General features: G+C 49.5%; 4 protein-coding genes across 4 annotated transcripts; 3 read left to right on the top strand and 1 right to left on the bottom strand.

The window, feature by feature from the left end:
- Positions 1–636: 636 nt before the first annotated feature.
- LOC120895331 (caspase-like) lies at positions 637–1,429 on the bottom strand. The gene has a single exon (XM_040298592.1). The coding sequence runs from the start codon at positions 1,392–1,394 to the stop codon at positions 657–659; it is 738 nt and encodes a 245-aa protein (XP_040154526.1). The 5' UTR covers positions 1,395–1,429; the 3' UTR covers positions 637–656.
- Positions 1,430–5,822: 4,393 nt separating this feature from the next.
- Positions 5,823–11,837, top strand: LOC120895206. Its single transcript, XM_040298340.1, has 6 exons — positions 5,823–6,337; positions 8,182–8,313; positions 8,413–9,150; positions 9,259–9,369; positions 10,719–11,072; positions 11,190–11,837. Exons 1-6 carry the CDS (start codon positions 5,826–5,828, stop codon positions 11,302–11,304), a joined length of 1,962 nt encoding a protein of 653 aa, XP_040154274.1. The 5' UTR covers positions 5,823–5,825; the 3' UTR covers positions 11,305–11,837.
- Positions 11,838–13,440: 1,603 nt separating this feature from the next.
- LOC120896821 lies at positions 13,441–22,572 on the top strand. Its single transcript, XM_040301275.1, has 4 exons — positions 13,441–13,797; positions 16,464–17,214; positions 18,958–21,308; positions 21,387–22,572. Exons 2-4 carry the CDS (start codon positions 17,212–17,214, stop codon positions 21,496–21,498), a joined length of 2,466 nt encoding a protein of 821 aa, XP_040157209.1. The 5' UTR covers positions 13,441–13,797; positions 16,464–17,211; the 3' UTR covers positions 21,499–22,572.
- Positions 22,573–23,910: 1,338 nt separating this feature from the next.
- Positions 23,911–25,623, top strand: LOC120896822. Its single transcript, XM_040301276.1, has 3 exons — positions 23,911–24,361; positions 24,784–24,901; positions 25,237–25,623. Exons 1-3 carry the CDS (start codon positions 24,095–24,097, stop codon positions 25,518–25,520), a joined length of 669 nt encoding a protein of 222 aa, XP_040157210.1. The 5' UTR covers positions 23,911–24,094; the 3' UTR covers positions 25,521–25,623.
- The last annotated feature ends 521 nt before the right edge of the window (positions 25,624–26,144 follow it).

Genomic DNA, 26,144 nt, shown 5'->3' with positions numbered 1-26,144 from the left:
TTCTCTGTCATGTCATGTCATGTGTCAACGTTTACCACGTGCCTGCAAACTCTGATTATGGCTCCGTATAACGGAAACCATAGGAAAAAATCCTATCAAACCTACTAAGAAGATGAACAAAATTTGGTATTGAAAGTGAAATCTTAAATGGCTGGCTTAACGGTACGCAAATTAGGCGGCCATCACAGGCCCCGTCAATTGGGTTGCGTTCTGGAATCTGCAGACGGTGTCCGTTTTCGTGCTGACCAACGACTGCAATGGTGACTCTCACGGTTGCTCGCCACCACGCCGAGTCAGCAGATTCCCGACGATGGTCACCGCGTCTGTGGCCAAATTACTTATACATTAAAATGGGTAGAGTAGTCCTGTGAGGGGCAACTTCATAGACTTCCCCTCATCCCTGTTAATAACAAAAATGGTATCATTTTTACGGATAAGCAAGGCCGGATGCAATCGTTTCAACCTCCAAACACCGCCTTCCCCCCCCCCCCCATTTCCTCTTCATCCATGGCTTGTTGTGTGCGGTTCTTATTCACAATAATGGAATTGTCTATCTTATGCTTCTTTCATTAGAATAAAAATCAACACTTTTAGTACATGTTTAATGCTTTTTTTCTAATTTATTCGGCGGTGTATATTCCAGCTAGTCTGCTGAGTTATTTTGGCACAAAAGAAAATGCTTTCGTGAGCATGGAAGTAACCATCGGAATTTGTTTTACCACTTTACCTTGCTTAGTTTGGCCCGATCGGATGGACACAAGGTAGGATACATGAGTCAGCAAAGCCAGAAGTTCCGTCTTGGCAATGTTGGCACCCAGCACTTGGCAAAGCGACTGTATGAACCAGGATCCGTTAGGGAAACGCATCGAAACGTGATGTTCGTAGCATGAGTACATCACTAAAAGATCGGCATACATTGGTATTTTAACATCAACCGGTTCCTCCAGACCGGGCCTCGCATCTGCTGTGGCTGTCGATGCTCCGTAGTCATGTTTTCCACCGCGGCACGCTTGAATGAACACAAGTTTCGGTTTTCCAATCAGCGAAGGACACTTGTTTCCAACAAAATTTGTCCACAGTTCGTCAATATGCAAATAACCGTCGTCGAAATCGATCCTATCATTGCATCCGTGCGCCATCGCAATAATTGCCAGACAATCGTTGTTGGAGTGGTCCTCTTCGGACACATCTTTAAGAGCTTGTCTGATTTCAACGGTCGTTTTATCGCTTAAGAGACGCACATCAAACTGTAGGTGCTTGAATACGGCCTGTAATGCTTCCACATCTTTTTCTGAGCCTTTTCGATTCCTGTTATTATTGATAATCACTGCAATGCCGCGCTTCGGATGCGCCATGTTGTACGACTGCAGTTCCAGCTCTAGTGTTGACTCCATTGTTTCTAATGAGCTGTGGTTATTGTTGATATATGTGGTGTCTGTCACTTTATCACTTTATCTTACTGGCTTTTGCTTCCGCTCTTCTCGGCTTCTGGAACAATTCTGCAAGCTCTCGATCGAGCTACGCACTGTCGATGCTCGATGGATTTAGGGTGTTAGGGGCCCTAAGCGGTAAAAGGAGTTGAGGCTCCCTTTGCCTTAATCCGGTGTCCGGTGAAATGAATAAAATATTCTCTTTAAATGCGTCGGTCGTTAACTCGTTAATAAATTAAAAGCAAAGTGATTAGACCATGTATTGAATTGCCTTGTCATAGCGAGCAATGGCTCATTGTATCCATATAAAGTACGCCTGCTCTCATTAACAAGCAAGTTACGAGAGCGAAGAGGACTCGAAGGCACGTAGAAGAAGAACAAATACACATTTGTTTACCTTAAAACGGTGCTCGATCGTCTGTAGGCCAAGCAGAAGGTAATGTGAGCGATAACTTGGCATGGTTGTGAGTCCTTTGAATTGGTCACATTTTAAAGCAAGTCTTGTAAACTTCCGTTGTATTGCCTCTATTGTGTTAATCATCGTAGTGCAATTCGGGAACCAAAGTACTGAGCAGTACTTCACCCCCGTGCGCACAAGACCAGTAAACAACGACATAAGACTTAAGACATGACTTCTTCTTCATTGGCACAACAACCGTTGTCGGTCAAGGCCTGCCTGTACCCACTAGTGAAGTGAGCTTGGCTTTCAGTGACCATAGCAGGATAGTCAGATCTACGTATGGGAGCACGGTCTATTCGAGGCTTGAACCCATGACGGGCATGTTGTTAAGTCGTACGAGTTGACGACTGTACTACGAGACCGTTCGAGAGGATAGATTCGGAATAAACTCTCCAGCAACTTTGCTCCATGCATTCTAAAAGTCTTAGTGAATTGCAGTATTTTATCGGTTGGGTATGTTTTTTTTTCTATTCTATTCTTATTCCACGTTCAATGTAACTCCTAAATGTTTACACTACTTCTACTTACTTATCCGGCGCTACAACTACTTTACGGTCTTGGCCTGCCTCAGGAGTGTCTGAAACCGCTCGCGGTCTCGCGCATTCGTCTGCCAGTCGGTTATCCCGGCCTAATAATGGCGGACGCCTCCACGCCATCTTGCCTAAAAGTTAACGCTATTATACTTCAAATAACCACTCTTCCTAGTTTCCAAGAGCATTCAGCGTTCCAAGAGCGATAACATTGTTCAAGTTTTATGGTGTATTCTATTACATTAGCACCCCTTTAGCATTAGTTAAATCTCGCAAACTCAGATGTAGTTCTGCAGAATAGTCGGCAGCCGTGTTGTCAAGCTTAGTAGATAATTGTGCTCCTTGCAGCCTGCTTAGGAGAGTGTCGATGAATATCCTTTTGGGAAGACAACCATAGGCGATATCTACTCTTTCGATGCTGTTGGATGGGTAGGTCTAAATCAAACAAGAAGATGTTAGATTTGAGTTGTAGTTTCTTGTAATATATTCAGCGTCAGATATAAAAATGTCTGTATATCCCCAAAAATGTCTGAATATTTCCAAATAGACCGCGCCGCCATACGTAGGACTGACTATCCTGCTATGGGAGGGGGGGGGGGGATATCAAGACACTATACACATTGGCATGAAACATCTACTATGCGATTTCAAAGTGATACATATTGCAGGAACGAGCGTCATTTCCGACATTTTGTTTGGATTATTTCCCCAATCTGATGAGTTCACCTTAAAAAAAGATGTAATCTTAAAGGGACTACATCTTAGAGAGATTTTACTGTATTACCATCGAGAAAATTTGGTGTCTGGCAGAACAAGACGATGCCTTGAAGCAATTAGTACAATCTATAGACATACAACAATGGTCACTAGAATTATATCCTTATCAAGCTTTCGCGAAATAACTGTCCGAAAAATGACTTGCTGAGATATTTCAAGTACCTCTGGAAGTCTTTGATGTTTCTGTGCAGGGTATTAATCGACACTAGGCGTACCACATAGACTTCCAAACATCCGAAAAAAGAATAGAAAGAAAGCTCTAATAGAATAGTCAATGCAAATAGCAAGAGAAAAAACAGGACTGTATTTATTCAAGATAGGAACAAGCAGGAATCTCACCAGGACCAGATGATAGTGGCTGTTTAATTTGCGATAATGCACAAACGGTGCTGGTACTAACTCCCATACAGTCAATTATTAATATGTTATCGGTTGTATAGACTAGCCCATGAGTATATGCGATAGCTAGATACGATGCCCTGGCTATCAATTCCTAGCAGTTATATCCTATACCCAAACTTATTTATGAATAGCATCTAGAAATGATCCAGTTTCTCGCAGTCATGTTATCGCAAACCGCAGTACCGAATATCGTCAACGTAGTCGAGCGTCATTCCGCAGTGTCATGGCATTGACTCACAACGAATCGCCTATGTGTCCCATGGTCTTGAGTATAATCGCGTGACGTTGTTAAGAACCTATACTGAATTTTATACTTATACTTATACTTTACTTTTTAGTAAAATATTAACTTTACTTGAGCCTCTTCTACATTTAGCAAATAATTGAATTAGATCCTACCATGAGCTTTAGCCAAGACATAATCCAAAGCTAGCACGAGCGAGGCGATCAGCGCCATCTAGTAGGAACGTGAAGGAAGCTTGCCTGGAATTTTGCATCTCTTAGCGGTTGGGTCTGTTTTTTTCACGATTTTGATTAACGAATCAGCACATGTACAAATAGTGAAAAGAATAAAGAAAAAATATCGTAGTTTGAAGGTTAGTGCATTGTACCTTGAAACTATAAAAGTTCTGTATTTGTTTGTAAAGTATAAACACCAACAATTACTTTCTCCTATCAGCATTTTAAGCAATATACAAAAACACATTTAGCACCTCGCGGCAGACGCAGAGGCAACCGGCTGACGAATAAATCAATGCGACCATCCCTTCGCGCGCAGCGCATTTCGGTGTAAAGCGATGCCGTAAGCATCTGCAATCGAACCCTAATCGAACACCTCGCGGGAGCAATAAACAATCACGAAGCATCCCACCGCGACACACACACACACACACGTGCTGCCCGCACAAGGTGTGCACGTTCATGCGCAGCCGAAACAACAACAAAAACAAAAGAAATAAACCAAAAGAAAACATTCCGCGTAACTTTCACTCCAATCGCTGACGTTCGACACACGAAAGTAATCAATAGAACCGGAAAATGGACGTGTTACTACTTTTACAGCCCTGCTCCCTCTTCCCCCCCCGCACTCACTCACATGCTGTGACAGGGCAGGGAAGGTCCTAACGCGGCCCCGATTAACTATTACGAAACGTGTAACGGTGTTAGCCCGTGGCCGTGGGGAAGAATAATTATCGAACGAACGAATATGCGTGAGAAATATGTGGTACACGCCGGGATCGTCCGATCGGGTTCGTCGCTGTTCGTCGGAAACGATTTTGCTCCCTCGGGGTCCGGGGTCGGTACGACAAAGTCAACAAACCTGCGCGACCCGGGTCCGTTTATCCTTCGGGCGGTCGGCATGATCGTAGGCAGATCTGTCCATCGGTTCGATGTGTGTATGTGTGTATGAGCATTTTAGTTTGACGCGCTCAAACAGTCATAGTCCAATTGCCAATGGCCTCGCGATCAGTCCGCTGCCGGCATCTCCCGTTTGATGGGCATGGGCGTTGAAAGGTGCTCATTAGTGGGAGCCGCCTTAGCGCGGTCGTAATGGGATTACTCGTTTCATTGCGGCACGAAAATGCAGCACGCGTTCGGAAAAATGCAACGGCACCACAAACGCGTCCTAAACGAAGCGTAAAGTCGGAATTGAACGATCAGCCGCAGGGTTCGCGCTCTGGCATTTTCCAACGAGGCGGCTCAAGCGTTTTAAGTAAATTATGTCAAAAATAACACCCGCGATGGATTCCCTGAGAGATTGTTTGTGTTTGTTTTTACGTACGATCATTACGTAGCTCACGGGCGACACATTTCCTAGGCGTTGATCTTAATGGAACACGCGCGCGCACACACAATGATGCAATTGTGCAGTGTGCAAAAACACAATAGCCTCGAGCAGCCCGTCCTGCAGGCATTATGTCGGTCACAGTCCTTTAACAGAAATGTCCCCTCTTCAACTCGAACAGCAGAGTGGCGGGTCCACGGAACACACCGACCCCGCGTGCGACATTATGCTTTATGCTTCGGATGGCACAGCGAGTGCAGCCAGATTTTTGCCACTGTTTTTGCTTACTGAAGGGTATCATAGCATCGTTTATGCCTTTATAAAATCCCTTGTAACGCAACTCGCTGCTCTTAATCGCAAAGTGACAGCGGCAGACACGGGAACGCGTATTGCAGTGCTTCACAGTGGAAATGTTCTAAAGGCAGTGGATTTGTGTGAAAATGACGCATAGTGTACTATCCTTGCCCGTGGCTTCCGTGCTGTTGGTGTGTGCGTGTTTGTTCGTGCCCTTCGTCCGAACGATTGAGGTGCACGAAGATGTCAACGAAGGTCCCACGATCGGTGCCCATCTGCGCGCGGTAAACGCGTCCATTCCGCATACCAACGCAACCGCTGGCCCGCCGGTTGTTGAACGCAATGTAAATGACCTACCGCCGCCGTCCGCGCCACCTCTGCTGCACCGGCCGCGCGAACAAATCGCCACCGCCAACGCCAGCCCCACCGCCAGTGAGCCAAGCGCGGGAGAGCAGCCAGCGCTGGTTGCAAATAATTTCACCGCATTTCCCAGCAATCATAAACAGCATTCCGGGGCGAGCACGGTGCACGGCCAAACGTCATCGCCATTAACGACGGAAGTGGCTGCAATCGCTGGCATAACTTCCGTCTTGTCGCCCGCCACCCCAACGCCCCCGGTCGCCGCCGCGGTCGGCGGGTTGTCGTCCTTTCGAGCAGCGTACGTATGCAAAACTAATACCCCGCGGAAAACAGAAATCCGCCCCAACAGCACAATGGTTGCCCATGCAGCAGGCGGCAGGTTAAAGTGTGTGAATTTTAAACAGGGTAGAAATAGAGGGTGAGAGATAGAGGGGGGGAAACACACACACACACGCATGCACATATCGCGCATTAATATGCGGATCTAACACGCGCACGGTTCGTCTATTATTACAACCATACGAGCTGCAGACGACGGACAGAGGGACTGGGGGAACACCTGCGGAGAGCTGTGATCCGGAATCCGGGATGTTTTGTGTTTTGTGCGATCAGTCGAGATTGATTTCGGCTCAATGTGTGTGACGCTTCACTTTGTTAATGTTGTTTCTTCACCGTTTTGTCTGCACTCTTACGGAACTAGAGATGGGTAACGCTGATTCAGATTCATTTGGATGAATCTTTAAAGTGAATCAATGAATCTAAAGCTCACATTTTGAGGTACAAAAATCTTTTATATTTTTTAGTTTCTGAAGATTTCTGAAATTCCTAATGATTTATGAGTATCAGAAGATTCGTAAATCTCTTAAAGATTGATGGATATATTCATTATCTATGTCACAACATTTTTGTTGCTCCAACTTTCCTAAACGATTTCTGAGTTCCACGTTATGGCAAACCTATCCTTGGTGTGAAGATCACACGTGAACATCCTTGTTCGTAGATCAAATGTAGTACACGATGTGTACTGACATTTTTATCATTTTTTCAAGATACTAGATTTAAAAAAATCATTTTCAAATCACGAATCTTTAAATATTAATCACAATTTAGAGATTCCTAACTCTTTGGACGTTCTTGAATGTCCTTGAAGATGTATGTAAGATATGAATCTTTAAAGATATATGTTTTTTTTTGCGAAATATTCCCGAAGCACAACCCTATACTGGACAATATTGCTGTGATCGTCTTGGAAGATCGCCAAACAAACAAAACAAAACAAAACAAAAAAAGCAGCAGAAGAAACCAAACACGTGATCGATTCGTGCACATGTTGCGAAACGGATGACCGAACAGGCAATCGAAGTTGTGGTAAATTACACTCACTGACCACCACCTTACAAAGCGGTAGAGAAAGGGGCGGTACAAGGGGAAAGACAATTCACTGCATGATCGCGGAAGATCCACCAAACCACAACCGGCCGGTGTTAAATGGATTGCGTGTACCAGTGCGTGTGTTGTACGTGGCTTTTGGCGATGGAGCGAGGGGACGAGTGTCGCGGTGCGCAAGGCAGGTACACAGCAGCGCACGGCCCGAAGAAAGACATCATCAAGCCGTAAAGAAAGTGATACACTTTCACTGTTATCGCAGCTCGGAGCCGCGGAGGGTGCGTCGACGTGCGGGCAGTGCCGTATTGCGGCCTGGCTGTTTGGCCGTTCGTTTGGACAGCCAGTAGCCGGTACGACGGTTTGCATGAAGCATGATTATGTCTTTAGGATCTCTTTTAATGCCGGTTCGTCCAGCTAAGCTAACTAATTTGTGACACATAACTTAAAAAAGGCTCAAGCTATTATCGCCAGCCATGAGGTGAAGTTTTGACCAGCTGGACGACTCAAACGACCCACAACTAGCACAGTGCAGGGGGGTTTTCGTAACACTTTCCTTAAAGCCTGGACGGTCATCAAGTCGTAAGGGGCTGCAATTTTATTTCCATATCCAAGCCTGGATCTTCACAGTCAAAACTGTTGCGTGCTGGAATGCAAAACTGTTGCCACGACCCGTGCCGCATTGATGCAAAAATGTATAACTTTTTTGTGTGCTTGTTTGTGTTTCTCTCCTCTTTCTTAACCGCTTCGCCGACGCAGCAACGGTCGTTTGTATCCAGCGCGGGGCACCTCGTCGATCGTGAACGATCGTACAGTGCAGCACCAGATCTCGAGCTACCGGAAGCGACAGCTTTACGCAAGTGCAGCACCGCGCCGAAATGTCACTGGCAGGTAGGTCGCACATAAATGGCATCACCATCGCGCCAGCCATTACGGCAGATCTAGATTTGCGTCCCTTACGCCCTGACTTTCTTTTTTCTTTCTTCCCAGCTCCTCCAAAGGACAGTTTACCAAGGAGTTCGTCCCATCGCCCGAGGTGGTGCCGTTTTTCAATGAAGACACCTCGGCACCGGGCAGTCCCGCAGCGGGCACAGTGGATGCACCCTACCCGACCGGACATTCCGACGCTGACTCACGCTGGTATGCCGGTGGGATTGGCCTATCCGGGCACGGGACGTACGCTAAAGCGGCTCCCGGTGGGGGTGGTGGCTCATCGGAAGAGTCGGGAAGGTGGCAGCATAAGTATGGTTGGACCACTCCTCAGACCCATCAGCGCCATCAGCCCACGGTGCAGATAAAGTTCCCGCAGGATCCAACGCCACACTTCCCCACGCCCAAGGGCAAGTGGAAGTGGATACCGGAGGAGGAGGAGGAGGAGACGGAATCAGCGCAAGCGGCCAAAGCGGAACGTCCACGTCCAGCAGAGACCCCGTTCTCGTCGCCGCTCGGTTCGTTCGAGGAGCAGCATTTCGGGCGCCCTCAGCTCGCGTATCCCGTACCGACTACGGTGAAAAGTCATCCGTACAGCTTCGATCGGTCCCCGCTAGAGGGTACCTTCAGCATTGAACCGGTGCTAATAGCCAACCATAGTAGTGCAGGTGGCGGTGTTGGTGGTGGCAGCAGTACCGGTGGAAGTGCTGCTGGGACGGAAATTAATGAAGCTGCCGGTGGAATCGGAGGCACGACCGACGTTAAGCTGGCGGGCAAGGAGGATGCACATCTCAAAGGGTAAACGCTTAGTAACCTGTCGCATTGTTTTTGTGCCGATTGTGCAAATGCCACACTAATTACTCGCTGTTTCTCTCTCTCTCTCTCTCTCTCTCTCTCTCTTCGCAGTGTTTCACCGTGGAAGAAAATCATACATGTTCTGAGTGCAGCCATTCCGATCGGGTTGCTAATATCGGCGCTCACGCCACAGGTCGTTTACATCAACCCGAATGCCACGCAGTAAGTGAGCGCGGGTTCGGGGGGCTTTAAACTTTTGAACCACGGCCGGTTCCAATGTCGTAATTGTCAGAGTCAGGGATCAGGGTTGGGGAAGGAGAGAATGAAACCCCCGCCACAAACCATTGTCTTGTTCCGTTGGGAGCGCCCTCTCTCCCTCCATCCCCGCTGTACTATTATTTTTGGCGTGCAACGAAAAATGGGCTCCAAGCCAATTTTCGCCAACTTTCGTGGCGTAATTTCCCTCCCGCGACCAGAGCACCAAATGAGCTGCGTACACACACACACACACACACGGGCGCGCGTTGGCGAATAAACCGAAAACGAGATTATGTAGCTGCATTGCTGCGTGAAAGAAGAAAGGTGAAAATTGTGAACACAACAACAATGCAGCAACGACGAAGCCAAAACGAGGCGAAGAAGCGAGCCGTGCAGTGCTAGAAGCCATCGCAGCAGCCTACTTTAAGACGTCCACACACACGCACGCTGTAGTACACACGTTGCCGGTGTGGGTCTCCGCGCGCGACAGCGCGTCTTTTGATGCCGCGGGCTAGTTAGGGGTGGTGGGGGCTCTTAGTTCGACGAAAGTGAAAACGTGTTTCCAAAGTGCTGCGTGCTGCGTGCTTGCTGCTGCTGCCGTTGTTGTTGCTGATGTTGTTGCTACTCCACATTTCTCTTCCTTCCTTCCTTCCGTTCGGAAGGGGGGCGTTTTTTTTCTGCATCACTGGCCCGAGAGAGGAACGGGGAGAAAGGTTTCAAGATTTTTCGCCTTTTTTCTCGTTTTACCTCACACACTGCCCGGTCGTGGTGGTGGTTTCTTCGTCTGCGTGCCCTGTCCGCCTTTGGCATGTTACATCAGTTATGAAAGATGAATGAACCGCGGTTAGAGTGGTGCGCGAGCGCGTACGGCCACCGCGCGGCGTGACGACGATGCGCTTCGATGCAATGGCGCGTGGAGACTGCCACCTGTTGGAGGGTCCCAGTTGGAGCTGCGATCCCACGATCCCACGTGTGGCTAATCGCAATTTGTGGCCCGCGTGTGGCGGTCAGGGCAAAGGAAGCTGAAGCGGTTAGCTGTTGTGCTGATGCTGCCTGTCCAAGCGTAGTAGGCCACGTAGGTTGTCGCTGAAGATACGGTGGGAGATTGATTACGGATCGAAGGGCAGCTACATTCAACGCAGCATCCGATGTTTGACAAAAATGCTCGAGAGACTCTGGCAACAAGAGACTAACCTTACCAATAAGTGTTTTTAATACAAAACACGCAAAAAGTTTACCAATGGCTGAAAATTTGCTTGGTAGATGCAAACTATTTCACCAATATTTCTCTCCCCCCCCCCCCGCCTGTCTAGACCTCCCATCCAGCTGCAAACGCCGACCCCGGTCGGTGGTAGCGCTCTGTCCAGCACGCCAACGCGTCAGCGCAGCCTCGGACAGGATGTGCCACGGTTTCTGCTAGCCCAGCGCGGTCTCGGTGCGGATCCGGAGGCGCTGGTCCGGCTGCTGCGCAAGCTGAACGCGCTCGAGCAGCGCGAAACGCCAGCGCACGACAATGACGACGGCAAGGGCACGAACCGCCTAAGTGACAGCACAGCTGCAAGGCTGCAGGGATGCGACTGGAAGCTGCTCTGCCAGCTCGCCCGCCAAGGAATGTCCGGCATGGGCACGGACGCACTGCACAAGACGCTGTGGAAGATTGTCAGCGAGTAAGTGTAGTTGTTCTCTCACGTTCCATTGGAAGAAGTCGGGGTTGTTGGGGGGGGGGGGGGAGGGAGGCTCATCGCATGCATCATCACTTTCACTGTCCGACACCTTTCCTCCAGGACCTCCCCATCGGAATGGCAGGCGGCGGACGGGCTCGGGCTGGACGAAACGTTCCGCCTCATACGGGACGGTGATTGCGATCGGCTGCAGCGCACCTGCGACCAGGACACTTGAGGACGCGGCTGCGAAGACGTGGTAAAACAAAGGCCCACCACCCAACACGAAGGAAGGAGAAGGCCCCGGAGCGAGCAGGGAGGACAGCAAGGGGTCATCGTTTTAACAAAGCGAAAGTCGATAAAGTGCATCTTCGGCCCCACCGGGTGGTTATACAGTGTGCAGCCCGCGGCGCAATAAAACGCGATGGATGGAGAAAATAATTGTTTATCTGTATGTAATTTGTTAAGCTACAATGCTTGCCTGTGTGTGCGTGTGTGTTTGCTTGTGGCTGCTGAAGATGCATTAACAGCTGCAGCATTGTTGGTTTTATCTGAGGAAATTTGTATGTTTACGATATAAATGCGTTTCCGTTTATGTTTCCAAAAAAAACCCCATTTTAACTGACAGCTGTCACAAAGTAGTAGGCGCTGCAAAATGAGGAAGATTGTAGGGTGCGGAAGTGCATCCGTGTAATTATTCAAAACATCCATCATCAGCACCACAACAAGAAGCAATAAATAATTAATTACACATTTGTTAATCGATAACAATCCACCCCGGCCCCTGTTCGTTTAGGGAAGCAGTTTTTCAAGAAAATTTATAACATTCACCCATTCCGAAATGGGGGGAGGGGGGTCCATTTTTCTTGGCTCATCTCACCCATAATTACTGCGTGAAATCTCGGCTTTAGCTCGCCCTAAAGCAGTCGAAATGATTTATACATTAAGGCCAAGCGCGCGAACAAATATGGAAACTACTTATCTTCTACTACTGCTGCCTCTGTCTGCCTGTCTGCCGGTGGATGCCACCTGAGTGTCCCCGATTAGGAAGTGTGATTTTTCGGCTGTTTTCCCCTCATCACACGCGCAACTTCTCGCTAATGGAGGGCGATAGGGGAGGGGGGGGACAGATGAGCGCGCGTGCCGCTTCCGGTACCGGTGCCGCGTTCGAAACATTCCAATCATTATGAAACCTGCTTTCGGGTTGTTTGAGCAGCAAACGCGTAAATGATATTACATTACCCAATGCAGTGGCAAAACCGTGTGCGCAGGCCGTTATCATCCGTTCGGACTGGGCATAGCTTTCTTCGCTGCCCAGAAAGCGGGGAGGGTAAACGGGGGCCCATCAATCGTCATCGAATGAACACGATGCGCCTTTTGCATTACAATGGCGTAACGTTGCATAATTCGATCAGGTGTGCAGAGCGGCCACCGATCGGTTTGTGGGCCGCCGGCGGAAGTGGACGGAACCACGGACCAGTGGTCGTGCGGAAGACACACACACAGGCACCGCGCACAAGATGTCGAAAGAGCAATAGAGCACACCGACCGATAGGCCGGATCGGAAATGGCAGTTTGTTGTGCGCTTTACTTTCAACACAATCTCCTCCGGTTTGGCCCGTGTATGTGTGCCCCCTTCCCCTCGAGCGAGGAAGGACGGTAGGAGGAGAAGGTAAGGCTTTTCGATGGCAGAAATGGCAACTTTCTTTCGCGCTCGCGCGCGCCACTCGATGCCACCGGGCCGCAACCGCCGGGTGCGCATGTGTGTGAAACAGGGAAGGCTTTCATCCGTCGTTCCACCGCGGGTCCGCTGCGGACGCGCTTTCTCCACCGCCCCGGCGGACGGCTGTTTCGGGCCAACAAGCACCAAAGCAGCAGCTTCCCTCCCCCCCCCTCTTCACCCCGTTTTCCCCACTCTCACACCCTTGATTTGGGAGGCTGGAGTTGCTGGGGTGCCACACGATCACACGATCACGCGGATCGCTCTCTCCTCTCTCTCGCTCTTTCGCTTGCGCTCACGCTTTCTTCCTGCAATCCGGCCCGTTCGACTCGCAAAGATGCACTTCCAGCGCGCTATTACGTTATTCAATCTTTGCGGCCCGGTTTCGCGCGGCCACGGGAGGCAGGAAGAGCGGCACGATCGGGTGCGCCGATCTCGGATCTTCGCGTTGCGACTTTTGAGACTTTTAATTTCCCTTCGCAGCCGTTGGAGAGGGAGAGAGAGGGAACAGTAGTGGAAGGGAGCTGGAAAGGTAGCAGCCACGGTATGGCTCCCCACTCCGAAAACAAGACACTCCGGTGAGGTGGCGAAACAAATCCCGTCGGGTCGGTCCGACCGGTGCGCACTACGAATCAGTATCAATCTGAGCGCTGAACGTGACGCACGCGACGAACCCGAAACAAACGCAATAGGAATTCCGGTCCGGATTCGATCCAGCCACATTCGAACGGATCTCCGACTCCTACAGTTTACAGTGTCAACTAATAAAGCAAAAAAGAAACCCCCATAGCTACACCCCGAACAGTGTTACCCGAAACAAAATAGTGTTATTTTTGTACCAGTGAAAAATACTCTACACCTATATTGGGCGGAAAACTTCTTAGTATATCTAATAGTACATCAGTTAAACAGTGAACAGAGGCAGCAAGTGTTTCTGCTTCACAACCAAAACTAACCAAACCGAGTTTGTTGTGTATGTGTGTGTGTGGTTGTTGGTGGCCGTAAAAAGAAGTATGTTTTATAGTTTTATTTCAGTAATCAAATGTAGTGGCTTGTCTAAGTGTTATTAGTGATAATGTGGGTCCTAATGTATGCCAAATGACACGTGATCGTGATCGATCGTGGAGACGTTCGGTCAGTCTTCTTCCAGCAAAGGAGAGATAGCGTTACGTAAAAAAGCCATTCAAACATTTGAAAAGACAACCGTTAATATCACGTGGTCCTTGCAGATCCTTGGGAGGGAACTGACTCAACCGTCCGTAATCTCAAGAGTGTGGGTGAGAGTAATGCGCGAATGCCCATTACAGCTGCATCTGACGCTCGTCTTATTCTTTGGTCGCCGTAACGGTCGAGCATGTGGCGTGAATGGAACGCCACAAACAGCACAAACAGCAGCAAAAATAGAGAAAGTGAAATAATACCCAACCGAGGGACCGAGAACAACGCCGAACGGACTCCAAAATGACGGGGGCGCTTCCCACTTCCACTCTTCCCCAACATTCCCATCTCGGGAGTGAATAATTACGGCATCGAATCGTGCCCCGTGGTGGAAAGGAAATGCTCAATCGATCGCATTTCACGTTCGAGCGGCATCATTGGATGCAGATTACAGTCGTTTTGGTTGCTGTTGTTGATGCTATTGCTGAATGGGAAAGGAATGTGCTTTTTTTCAACGTTTTCTGTGTCTGTGTGTTTGTGTGTGCCCAAGGGGAGGTTTGTGTCGAATATTGAAATGCACAGCGAGCGATGGCGCAATAGGGGTTAGCTCTTTTTTTGTTGTTTTGTTTATTACAGACAGACGGTTCGAAATCAGGGAGTGTTGGTGAAATGGCACTTTAAACGAGATGCAACTTGGGCGTGCGCGCGCACGCTCGCTCAGGCTAGACGGACGGTGCACGAATGCCAGGAGCGTATTGGAATGGGGTGGGAAAGTTTGGCTCGTTAGCTTCCGACCAGACCGACCGGAGACCGGCGTATGTGTGTGTGTACCTGTGTGTGTGTATGTGTGTGCACGACTCCAATACGGGAAAGTACATTTAAAAGGCAGATCACTCGAGCCGCGGTGTGAGGTGAATTGGGAATTTTCGGTTTGCAGAGTGATTAATTTGCTGCACTTACGAAGGTTCCGTTTCCGCGTCAACGTTGACGCAGCACAAGTCCACTAGCAAACAAATGCATATTTTATGCGTTTTAGAAAATCGGCTTTCATATGTCTTTGCGGTCTGTTTGATCACAATGTTAACGAACGCCGATTCCATAAATGAATTCATTTTCACCCGACTCGAGAGTGGGTTTGTTATCATGGTTTGATAAAGAGCGAAATTTGCAACCGATGAATTAAGCAATTTCGCTCTGCAAATCGGTTGTTGTCGCCCTGTTTGGGGGACTTAAGCCAACTCCGTCGTAAAGTTCGTCGCCTTTACCACCACGCAGGTCACCGGCGTTGAAGTTGCTCCACTTTAGTTAAAAGGATCCGCAGTGACCACCACTCAACGCGCTTATCACTGCGCAAATGTTATGCATCCCCCTGTACGCCTCTCGCTTGCTTACCCCCTTCCTTTCCCTTCCCGTTTGTGGGTCAGTGTCTGGCGTAGTAATGCGCGACGCAATAGCGGCCTCCGGGGGGTGCTGGTGAGTGGACATTGCAGAGGCTAAAAGAAAGCCCCCGAGGCACATTCCCCAAATGCACACACACGCACACATACGCGCTCCGGTGGGCTCTACACACATGGGGCAGCGAAAAATGTCTCGCAGAAGAAAAGGAGTAAAGGAAGGAAGAGGGGGGATGGGGGGAGTCCGTCAGGTTCATCACTTTCACGTGCCCGCACCATGTGTGTGTGCGCGTGTGTCAGTGTGTGGATCGAAGGTGCCGAAGATAGCTGCATAACGTAACAGTTGAGTGGCGGTGTCGGTAAAGTAGATATTACATGGTCAGCGACAGCGAAGAAGCACAGCAAGAAGAGGGAAAAAAGAGCCACACACACATACACGTATGGCTGGTGAATCGGTTGGTGGAGAAATGCCGGCTCCAATCAGCCTTTGCCAAACGAGATGACGGGCTTGGGAAGGGGTAATCGAGAAAGGGGTGCTAGGTAAGGGAGAGGGAGGGGGGCAGTTTGGAACGCGACCCAGCGCGCGCGCGCAGCACACACTACAACACACTGCGCCGCGCTGGAATGCGCTGGAAAACGGTGCGCTTGGAAAAGCAAAATAAGATAAATAAATGAATTCAAGGCGATACTTTCCAAATAAAAGTGAAATTCAACAAAACCTCGGCACGAGCGTCTCGGCATCGTTTGCGCATTTGCGCAATGGATGCTTCTCAGTGCGCGAAGAGGGGGGGGGGGGTAAAGGGAGAAAAGAAGAGAGAGAGAGATTTTGCACCGACTAAAACACTAGGCTGGATGATCGTTGAAGGATAAGGGAGGAATGGAGATGGAAGTTGACGTTTTGCGAAAGCACCTCCAGTACACCACCCACCCGCTCCATCGGGAGGGCAAAACCGATAACAATTAGATTGTAACGGTAACGGGAGATTGGCAATGTGGCGCGCGCCAGCGCCCGCACACGCTTTATCGAATCGCTTTCCCTCTTCTTACCGCTTAGCTTATCCGTTGTTTTTTTCTTTTTCATTCCTCCTACCCCCCATGATCGGACCGGACCAACCACCCACCCAGAAGGAAGGAAGGAACCCCCCGCCCGCTTTGCCAGCGCAAACATGCCGTCGGTTTTCCAGCCTCTGCAAAGATGACCATTTCGCCGGGGAACTGGAGAAGAGATCCGATTACAGCAAGGCGCCTGTAGTAACCTCCCCACATCTACGAGTGTGCGTGTGAGTGTGTGTGTCCGTATGTGTGGTTTTATCAGTGACGAGTAGAGGGAGCAGAGCAGCCCAGTGTACGTGTGCATAGTTTAGACGAAATTAGAAATCGAACATCGAGGAGCCGGACCGAAGAAAAGCCCTGTTCACTCTCTCGCTCTCTCACACTCCCTGTGCCACCTGCCTCGTCTCCGGTGTGCCGAAGGAGTGGAAAAGCCCGAAAAAAGCAGCATTCGTACGTAGGCTATCAGCGCTACCAATAATTAACCAAGCGAAGCTGAAACTGGAGCTGTGGTGCGGGCGCGAAGCCAACCGAAACCGGTGACAAGCGAGGAAACAATCAATCCCCGTGTGTTGTTGCCCAGTGTGTGTGTTTTATCGAACAATCAGAGCTTGACGTTTTATCTTCACCGGTAACGACTAAGAAGCGACACTCGACGACGACCGACCGGCGAAGTTCGTTTTCACCCGTTGATTTCTAAAAACGATCGTGCGAGGAAAAGCAAACGCGAAATTTCACCAAACCCTCTGGAAGACACTGTCGATTTTCACCGTTCTGCCTGGCTGCCTTCTGTTAGCATTTCCACCATCACGCACACATAGAAATGGTAAGTTCAAGCCCCTTCCTACGTCCTAGGTGTACCCCAGTAAAGCTCCACTCTGGACATTCTTTCATCACCAATTTCAATTAACGTTCTAAACCAACACATTGAACACAGCTGCATAACATGCCGGAAACGATAAGGGGATTTGTGACCATTGACGATCGATCAACAGCGGGCGCACGAATACAGAGCACACTCGATGACAGTTGGGCCGGAAACCGCCGAACAGATCTCGATCGTGGCTCGTCGAATCGATCATCGCTCAAATTGCGGCCGTCGCCAGTGGCGATTGACTTTATCGCAATCGGGAGAAAATTCATCGAATTGCGTAAGACCCGCTACCGTTGCCGGAAAGTGGCGGTGGTGGTCGGGTCCACCCGCCCGACCCCCTTCCCGTTCACTTTGATCGGAATTCGCGGCCACCGATCGGTCGGTGACGGTGGTAGCTCGGCAGTAACTGGCCTAGGCCGAGGAAGGCAACACAACTTTCACGTAAAAGCCATTGCCACGGGCATACAAACACTAGCCAGTGCGCGCGAGCTGAGGTTCGACCGGCAGTTGCGCTGCAGCTGATTAGTGATTATTTTCGCTCGCCTCCGTTCGACGTCTGTTTTCCGTTTGTTCGCCTTCGAGGGCCGGCCGGTCCGGTCGGAGTCCGGTTGGTCCAACCGAAAGGAGGCGGTGGCGGTACATCAACCCGCTCCGGCTCTGTGCGGCGTGGGTAAATAACATCGACCGGCATTGCTCGAAATAAGACATTATCGGTAAAATGATAGGGATGGAAAATGCCGGACCTGCTTCAGCCACCAGTCTACCATGCTTTCGTAGCGCTTTCGGTATCGGAGCTCACAGTTGTACCGGGGGGCAGGATGAATGGATTTGCAGGGGAAAAGTATGTGTTTTTCCCGAAACAGTTGTATGCTGTGTTACGTTAGTTAATTGGATTTATTGTTTTGAATTTCTCAACAAATGCAGCTAATTGGAGGGGTTTAAGATGTGATTTCTTTGCTTTTTTTGTTGTTGGCCGTATTAGGAACGACCCTTTTTAATGCAAAACAGTTGAATGGTTAATGCAATAATGAAGTAAGACAGTTTTGATAATCCAGAAAACAAAAGAGGCATATTTAGAGGCGATTATTTGGTGCCATGACCAGGATTACTAATCATTCGCTATTCAAGTTCGACATTGTCTAGGATACAGACAACAATCCTTTGCATGCAGGCCTTTCTTTCCGTCATAACAATCTCGTTGGCTGGCATATAGCCATGAGCTACCAAATTATCGTACAACACAACTAAAACAAACTCAACCAAATAAGGTTGAACTGTAGTACATTCTATGTGTATAGTGACCTAATAGAAAATAAAAATAAATAATAACTTCCAGTTTATGGAAGTTTTTATTATGGCTTATGGAAAGGACACTGTCACTACCGATTCAATTGTTCTTTATGAAGGGAAAAAGAGCTCCTTTATAAAACAAACGTAATAAATTGAATTAAAATACATCAATAATACTATCAATCACCTTTACTTACTTTTTCGAATTGCAAGAGAGATACAGTTTTAACCGTTATTGATCGATTTATTTGATAGAAAGGAACTTCCAAATTAGAGGGAAATTTATAGATCCATCCATCGCACACCTTAAATACATGTTCCCTACTGCGAAATAATAGCGGAAACATACACGTAAACTGATCAGTGCCCTTTCCGTCTCTCTCTGTCTCCTTCTCTCTCTTCCAGACGTCCTACCTGTTAACCCTGGCCACCGTTGGCCTTCTGCTTGCCGCCACGCTGGCAAACAGTGACACACAATCGAGCGGTGTGGGAACGGCTGTCTTTACCAAGCTCGACCCAGCACCGCCAACGGCCCGCAATGCATCCGCTCCGGCGGAGCGAACCAATCGCACCACCCCGGAGGAAGTGGCGAAAGTGCGCCCGGCCTACACCCGAACCGAGCTGAAGGTTTCCCGCAGCCTCAACCCGGACCGCGTCCAGAAGCTGAACGTGCGCTCCAACAACGGGCGCATGGTGCAGATCATCGTTAAGAAGCGCAACGGAATGGAGTTACCGGCCAGCGGAAGCGTGACATCCACCCCGAGCTCTACCACCGGCACCACCGGCCAGTGGGTTTCCCATTCCTTCTCACCGTCGCCCGCCCACAGCCCGCAGGTGACGCCGGCCCGGATCGCCGGTAACTACCGTCTGTCGGCTGACTCAGCGCCCGAATCGGTGGACATCATCAACGCTTTCCTCGAGCACGTCAACCGTATCGAGCGGCCGCCCCGATCCTCGTTCTACGACGAGGAGCACGGTGCGATGAAGAACGATCGCCGCCCGGTGCGCATTAAGGTGAGCGACGAGACGGTGCAGGAGAGTCGTGTACCGCCGCCCGTTGTCATCAGCTCGGATCCGGTGTACATGAAGGACGGTGGAGCGGTCAAGACGACGCACAAGCGCGGTCGATCGATGCAGGAGATTGGGGCGGACGGAATTCCGGTGGTGCACGGGATCCGCGTGCCGGACGACGAGTCGGACAAGCGGCAGGTGTGGCGCAATGCTCGCGTCATCAACGGGGAGCTGGTACCGTACGAGAAGGGGCACGTGCCGACGAGGCTGGAAAACAATGGAGACATCTACGGACAGCTGATCTTTGCCAAACCGATCGGCAGTGGGGGAGCTCGATCAAGCCCAGGCGCCCGTCAGCGTAGCATCGGCCCGTTCACGACCGCCGACAACTTCCAGCCGAACGATGGGCTGGCCAAGAGCTTCGGACCATTCAGTGTGGAGGACAACCTACACTCGGGCGCCTCGATTGCGGTGAACTCGGCCCCACCCAGAGTGACGGGCAACATTGGACCGTTCTCGCGAGCGGACAATGGACGTCCCGTACCGAACGGGCGGCTGGTGGAGTATCTGCGCAAAATCAACGAGGAGGAAAGTCGCAAACACTATCCGCAGATTGTGAGCCGCGCCAACTTCAAGGAGGACGCGCTGGCCGACCAACCACCCAAGATTCAGCGCCGAATGCTGCAGAACCCGGGCAATCCGACCTATCCCGTGTCGCAGCTGTACTCGATCAATGGACCAGCGGCCGCGACAAACCAGGAAACCCAAGAGCTGGAAGACACTCGACAGCCGGTTCTTCAGTACGCCCATCCCGAGCTCGGTGTGCAGCCGGCCAAATCCATCCCGCCGGAGCGCAAACCGACGAAAGCGATGAAGAAGATCATGAACGTGCAGGACTACTACAGCAAGGCGGCCCACAACGACCACTCGCCGTACGCGATCGAGCCGGCCATGGGCAGCAAGGACTACTACGATCCGCCCCAGCCTCAGCATGTCAAGATGCCGCGCCCGCCACAGTACGAAAACTTCAAAGGCCCATCCACCTACCCGTACAACTACGGGTACATCCGGCGCGTCAAGCACGAGCGGCCATTTTGGGCCAAAATCACCGACCAGATGCGGGAGGGACTCCAGAGTGGGATCTCCACCGTGCAGGAGTTCACCAAGCCCGTCCTGGAGCCCATCGTCGAGGCCGGACAGAAAATCTCCAAAAACCTCGGACTGGTACGAAAGGCTGACGAGGCTCAGGACAAGGTTGGCGTGGTGGTGGCACCAGCTACAAATTCAATTATACTCCCGGCTCTAGGGCTGATGGCGGGCGGAGCAGCGCTCGGGCTCGGGGCCGTAGCCGTGGGCCGTTTTTTCGACATGGGCCTGCTGCGCCGATCCGGCAGTGAGCTGTTGCCGTTCGATCTGGATGATCTCGAGCACAAGCGGGCACTGGAAGCGATCCACCAGCAGCAGCAATATTACGAGCAGTACGACGCCATGCGCATGAACACCGGCGATGACTACGCGAGACGCTCGAAGCGTTCGATTGCGCGGAACCCGTTCGAGGAGCAGGGCCTGCAGGATGTGGGCCGTGAGTCGACCAGCTCGTCCCGGGCCCGGTTCGAGCAGCAGCTGCGCGAAACTGACTGGAAGAATCCTTCCTGTGCCAAGCTCACCTTCTGCCGGGTGATGATCCAGCAGGGCGCCGACGATATCGTGCTGATGGAGAAGAAGATGTACACCATGCTGGATATGTAAGTAACGTTTCTTTGGCGATTTCATGAGTGAGCAACCTCTATATTGTGGTTTGTTTGTGATTCGTATCTTTATAGGATGCACCCAGCACTAGCTGCCACTCTTACCGATCATCTGTCGGAGGTGACTGACGCCATCAGACAGAACGACTGCACACGGTTTGTGTGCCAGCAGCAAACCCGATCGTAAAGCACTTCAAACAACCCCCTTCCGGACCGAAACTGACACACGGATGCGGCATGGTTCTTGCATTTCGACACTAGTTGATGTTTAGTAAAATTTTCGGCCCGAGTGTATGCGAGTGACATAGAAAGAGGTAGAGAGAGAGAGAGAGCGCGAGAAAGAGTAGTACATGGAAACTCCATCCAATGCAAAATCCTATTAGTTGTAACATAAAGAAGGCCAAGGAGGATGTGCCTGCCTGGTGGACACGGGATCTTTCGGAGCATCCAGGCAGGCCACCGCCTCCCGCTCTAAACGGAATGATTATGTGTGTTTTAGACCATGTCTGTATTTTATATTAAAATAGTAAGCATCGATAGTAGGCGATAGCGACATATTTACAGTGCAACCCCTGTGCTGATCCCGACGGTGACTGGCTCAGCGCACCGAGGGAGTAGTACGAAGAAGCCGCACTTTAGTGAAAGTGAAAATTATGTTACCCTTATCTGTCTGTGGCACTGCGCCAAACGGTGCACAGTGGAAAGAGAGGAAGAGGAAGCTAGTATAGACACGAATTACCCTTCTAGCCAGAATCTTGTTTAAAGAAATCTCGGTTTTACTGCTACTAACATTATAACTAATATTACTACTACTACGACACACCCAACACTCAAATTCCCCCCCCCCTCCCTCCCCAATATATCTTACGTAGGAACGCTAGGAAGAGATTCGATTTCGTGTTTGTGTCTAAACTTGTACATACACAAGAGCATCATATGCCAAAGGAGAAAGGGAAATACTAGGAAGTAACAGCAATCGATCATCGGTTCGAAAAAATCGAGCAAACACACGATGTCAATCGTTGGTCGAGCAGATTTCGTTCGAGCAAATCGCGCAAACAATTCTACGGTGCGCCAATGTACCGTGGACGAGATTCTATTGATTTTTTGTTGTTGATGTAGTTGATTCTATTGACATTAAGGTAGGAAGACGCGGATAGGTGAATAGTGAAAGTATGTTATCGTTTGCATTGGAGAGGATTTTATTGTATGCAAGAATTTATTTAATAAATTATTTACTTTATGAGTTTGATAAAACAAAGATCGTGAACTCTTCAGTCATACAAGGTTTTGCCATTTGAATCGTAATTTGTGGTAAGTTCAAAAGTTTAAAGTCTAGCAGATAGACAAAAATGGAGATTGCACCTTGTGTTCAATACTTGTTCCGTGGTACCTAAACAACTACAGAGTAATATTACCTTTATATCAAATAGATACATAGTCATGGAATGAAATGAAATCTTAACCTACTTTAAGTAAGTAACTTTTTTGTGTGCAAGATTCTGACGAAGGTTTCCAATTTCTCTTATCCACTATATAAACATTACTTCAAAACTTTAAGTCACCCAATTTACAGCAAAGACAACTCTCACATAACAATATCACCCCGAAACCCACTTCTTTCGCCGTTTGATCGGGAAGATTGAAAGCGAAACCCTAGCAACAGCCACTCTTAAGATCATCACTCCAAAACTTTCTACCCATCGTCTCGGCGCACAAGATCACGATCTCGTTCGGCTCATTTAACGTGCGCATTATGCAATCATTGTATCTGTGGAGTGTGCTTCACTCTTCAGGCTTCTCACTGGGAGCAATTTGTACTAAATTGTCATTGTCTTGTAGCCCCTTAAGCACATCACTTATCGGATAAATGATTTAATGCCAAAAGCGGTGAAATTTACTTCACCGAACGATAACGTCTCCTCACGGAGAGGTGGATCGTTTTTCCTTACTGATATGAAACCTTTGCTATTACATGATCTTCTTACCCTTTTTTTGAAAAATATGGTTTCTGTTTAAAGCAAAAAAAAAACCTGCCTAATCCAACCAGTGTATGACAGTTCTTGGCAAGCAGCGGCGAAGGTCAAGATGTAACAAAAGGAATTAACGGAAGTTAACTCCGATAAGAGGTGCTGCCATTGGACACTCACATCCAGGGAATGCGACAGCGAGAGGTTCGCCAGGAGACGCTTCGCCCAAATACCCTCGGCCCGCTTGCTGGACAGTAAGGCTGAAAGCTGAAACTATTGCCACTGCCATTGTTACAAGGTTTTTCCATTGTGAGCTTCAAAATCGTTTCCAGCGTGTTCACCGCACCGATGAGCGTACAAGGAAGTACGGGGATGGAACAGATCGGTACACAGGCTAGAGGAAGGTTGAATCATGAAGACATGTAAGCAAAGAAGAGACAAAAAATAATAACAAAAACATGACAAACTCAGCTCCAGTGTACCAGAGGGCTTCCTTCGGGTGCCGTCGACGTTTAGGATGAAGCGTAGCGAGGAAAATTGTGTCTCATTGTCTTTCTACCTGGCCTAGCTGTGGTGCCGCACCAGCGACCCACACCCTTGGTCCTCAGCTTAGCTTACCTGCGTCGCCAGAGGATATTTATGTTAGTTCGACAGCGGCCCAAGGCTCAGTGTTTCGTGCAACCTGTGCACAGTGTGGTCTTCTGCTCCGCCCGTAAGGATCCTGCTGTCTGTTAGTGAAACGTGCCAGTGTCAGTACCTCTAGCGTGCTCAACTAAAGCGTGTGTGTAACAGAGTTTTTGACATTTTGCAACCATGAAATCGGCACTACTGCTCGGTACTGCATTTCTGGTGCTGATACTGGTGCTTGTGATACCGGAAACGTACGGCAATGTGCACGATTTCGATGGGAATGAGCTGCACACGCCACCGTACGATCGGCGTCGTCCAACAGGCCGCGAACAGGCCCCGGTTGGACGTGGGTTTACCGACAGTGCGCGCGATATTCTGGCCAGCCCGGCCGGTCAGCTAGCAGCGTACGTTGCCAAAGAGATGATCAGCCGCTCGGCAGGCAATAGTCAGGTGTGTACAGACGTGTGTTTGTTGCTGTGTTTATGTCCTACCTGCAAGTGAAAAATGATACAAGTTTTCCGTACTACATCACATTTTATGTAATGAAATTATTCGCATTTAGTGTTTAATTGAAGTAATAATGTCGTTACGAAACATGAGAACTGCAACTATTGACATACACCGCCCTCATCGCCCGTTCTGAAACAATCCAATCGCCTGCGTCAACTCGCCAAACGTTTAACTTTTGCTTTTGAACTTTTACTTTCGCACTCGCGCAGTGAAAGTGGGAAAACTTCTTTCCACCGACCGCAGTCGAAAAGTAAAACTAACTAATTAATCGTTCCATAATGGATGCGTTTTTCTTTCTCGCTCTCTCTCTATCCCACTTTTCACCTCGTTCCCGCTTCCATATTCGCTCCTCATCCGTACAGGTGCTCAGCTTGAACTTGACGAATCTGCTGATTCTGTTTCTACTGAAGGCGCTCATCTTTGCCGCTGGTCTGATCGGTGCCGGCAACTGGAGCCAGTATGCGCGAGGCCGCAGCGAAGAAGGTAAGAAAGAGTATACCACCACCACCACCATCATCATCATCATTACTGGACGCATCGCCCCGGAACACCCCAGTGTTTGCTTCATGCAGCGATTGTCCTCTCCGCTCCCTGATGCGCGAACAAAACACCGGAAACGGCACATAAACCCAGGGGCCCGCACACCCGTACCCGAAATAGTGTGTTGCCTCTGCCGCAACTACTGCGACAATAGCAACAATAGACTCCCTGGCGCAACGCGCTAATGAGTTCTCCTCTTTGCACCTTCTAAGCAAACGGGCTAAATGTATTTTTCCTTCTTTTCCACGCGTTCGACGCAATTGTAGGTGCTGGCAGTGGAGGCTTTTTGCTGCCAGGTGAAGCGAACCTCATCATCGGCTATCTGGCGGCGGAAGGTTCCGGCCAGGACGGGTGCCTGATGCGTTCGGCCTGCCGGGCGCCTCGCACCGCCGACGAGTACGCCCGGGCGGCCCATGCCCTCGTCAAGGGAGCGGAAATGTTCAGCCCGGAGGTGGCGGAAAACTACAACTACAAGCGCCTGCTGACCAACCTGGATCGGGCGGCCATGGAGGGGCTGCAGGGAGCGCCGTGCGAAATGATTTATCCCTGTCATATTTGAGCCCGCCGATCGATCGCGGCTTCTGCCACCTTAGATAAGTGTTTAGAGCTGTGCCGAGTCGGAGCAGCAGTTTAGCTGACAGTGACGTTTTGATGAATGAAAACCACCCTCTTTTACAAATAAATAAAATACATAAACTGAGCAGTGCACGTTTTAAGTGGAATGATGCAAAACAACAGCAATAAAGGTAGTTAATAAATCTGTACAATATTGCTATTTAATGGGCAAATTTGATAATTGACAATATAAAAACATAAAAGAAACGAAAACCAATCCACAAACCAAGATATCCCCCACTAAAAGAGCGGTTTGCTTTGGTTGGGTGAATTAATTCGTATCTCATCGGAATCGAGTGCGAGAGCTTTTAAGGTAAGATAATCAGCATCATGTTACAGCATCATCCACCCTTTTTCAACCCTTTTTGTTCGCTCAAGCAAAGATCTCACGTCTAAGATAGTGAATGATATAGGAGTGAGAGCCTCTGGCGCACAGATCTATCAACGCTCAACTGTTGCTCTGTTGCGGCCAGCACAAAACATCACAAGGAGAGGAAAGCCTCATCCCGAAGCTGTCATCAAGCAGTTCTACGCCTCCGTAATCTGTTTCGTACGCAAAGGGCAAGAC

This window comes from Anopheles arabiensis, chromosome 2 (genome assembly GCF_016920715.1).
Source record: "Anopheles arabiensis isolate DONGOLA chromosome 2, AaraD3, whole genome shotgun sequence".
Lineage (NCBI taxonomy): Eukaryota > Metazoa > Arthropoda > Insecta > Diptera > Culicidae > Anopheles > Anopheles arabiensis.
This window is presented reverse-complemented; position numbering and strand designations above follow the sequence as displayed.

Excerpts from the sequence above, each read along its gene's own strand:
- LOC120895331 (XM_040298592.1), bottom strand. The coding sequence starts at position 1,394 with ATGGAGTCAACACTAGAGCTGGAACTGCAGTCGTACAACATGGCGCAT.
- LOC120895206 (XM_040298340.1), top strand. The coding sequence starts at position 5,826 with ATGACGCATAGTGTACTATCCTTGCCCGTGGCTTCCGTGCTGTTGGTG. Across the intron at positions 9,151-9,258 it reads GAGGATGCACATCTCAAAGG|TGTTTCACCGTGGAAGAAAA; the intron begins GTAAACGCTTAG and ends CTCTCTTCGCAG. Across the intron at positions 11,073-11,189 it reads CTGTGGAAGATTGTCAGCGA|GACCTCCCCATCGGAATGGC; the intron begins GTAAGTGTAGTT and ends CCTTTCCTCCAG.
- LOC120896821 (XM_040301275.1), top strand. Across the intron at positions 21,309-21,386 it reads ATGTACACCATGCTGGATAT|GATGCACCCAGCACTAGCTG; the intron begins GTAAGTAACGTT and ends GTATCTTTATAG.
- LOC120896822 (XM_040301276.1), top strand. The coding sequence starts at position 24,095 with ATGAAATCGGCACTACTGCTCGGTACTGCATTTCTGGTGCTGATACTG. Across the intron at positions 24,362-24,783 it reads GCTCGGCAGGCAATAGTCAG|GTGCTCAGCTTGAACTTGAC; the intron begins GTGTGTACAGAC and ends TCATCCGTACAG. Across the intron at positions 24,902-25,236 it reads TGCGCGAGGCCGCAGCGAAG|GTGGAGGCTTTTTGCTGCCA; the intron begins AAGGTAAGAAAG and ends TAGGTGCTGGCA.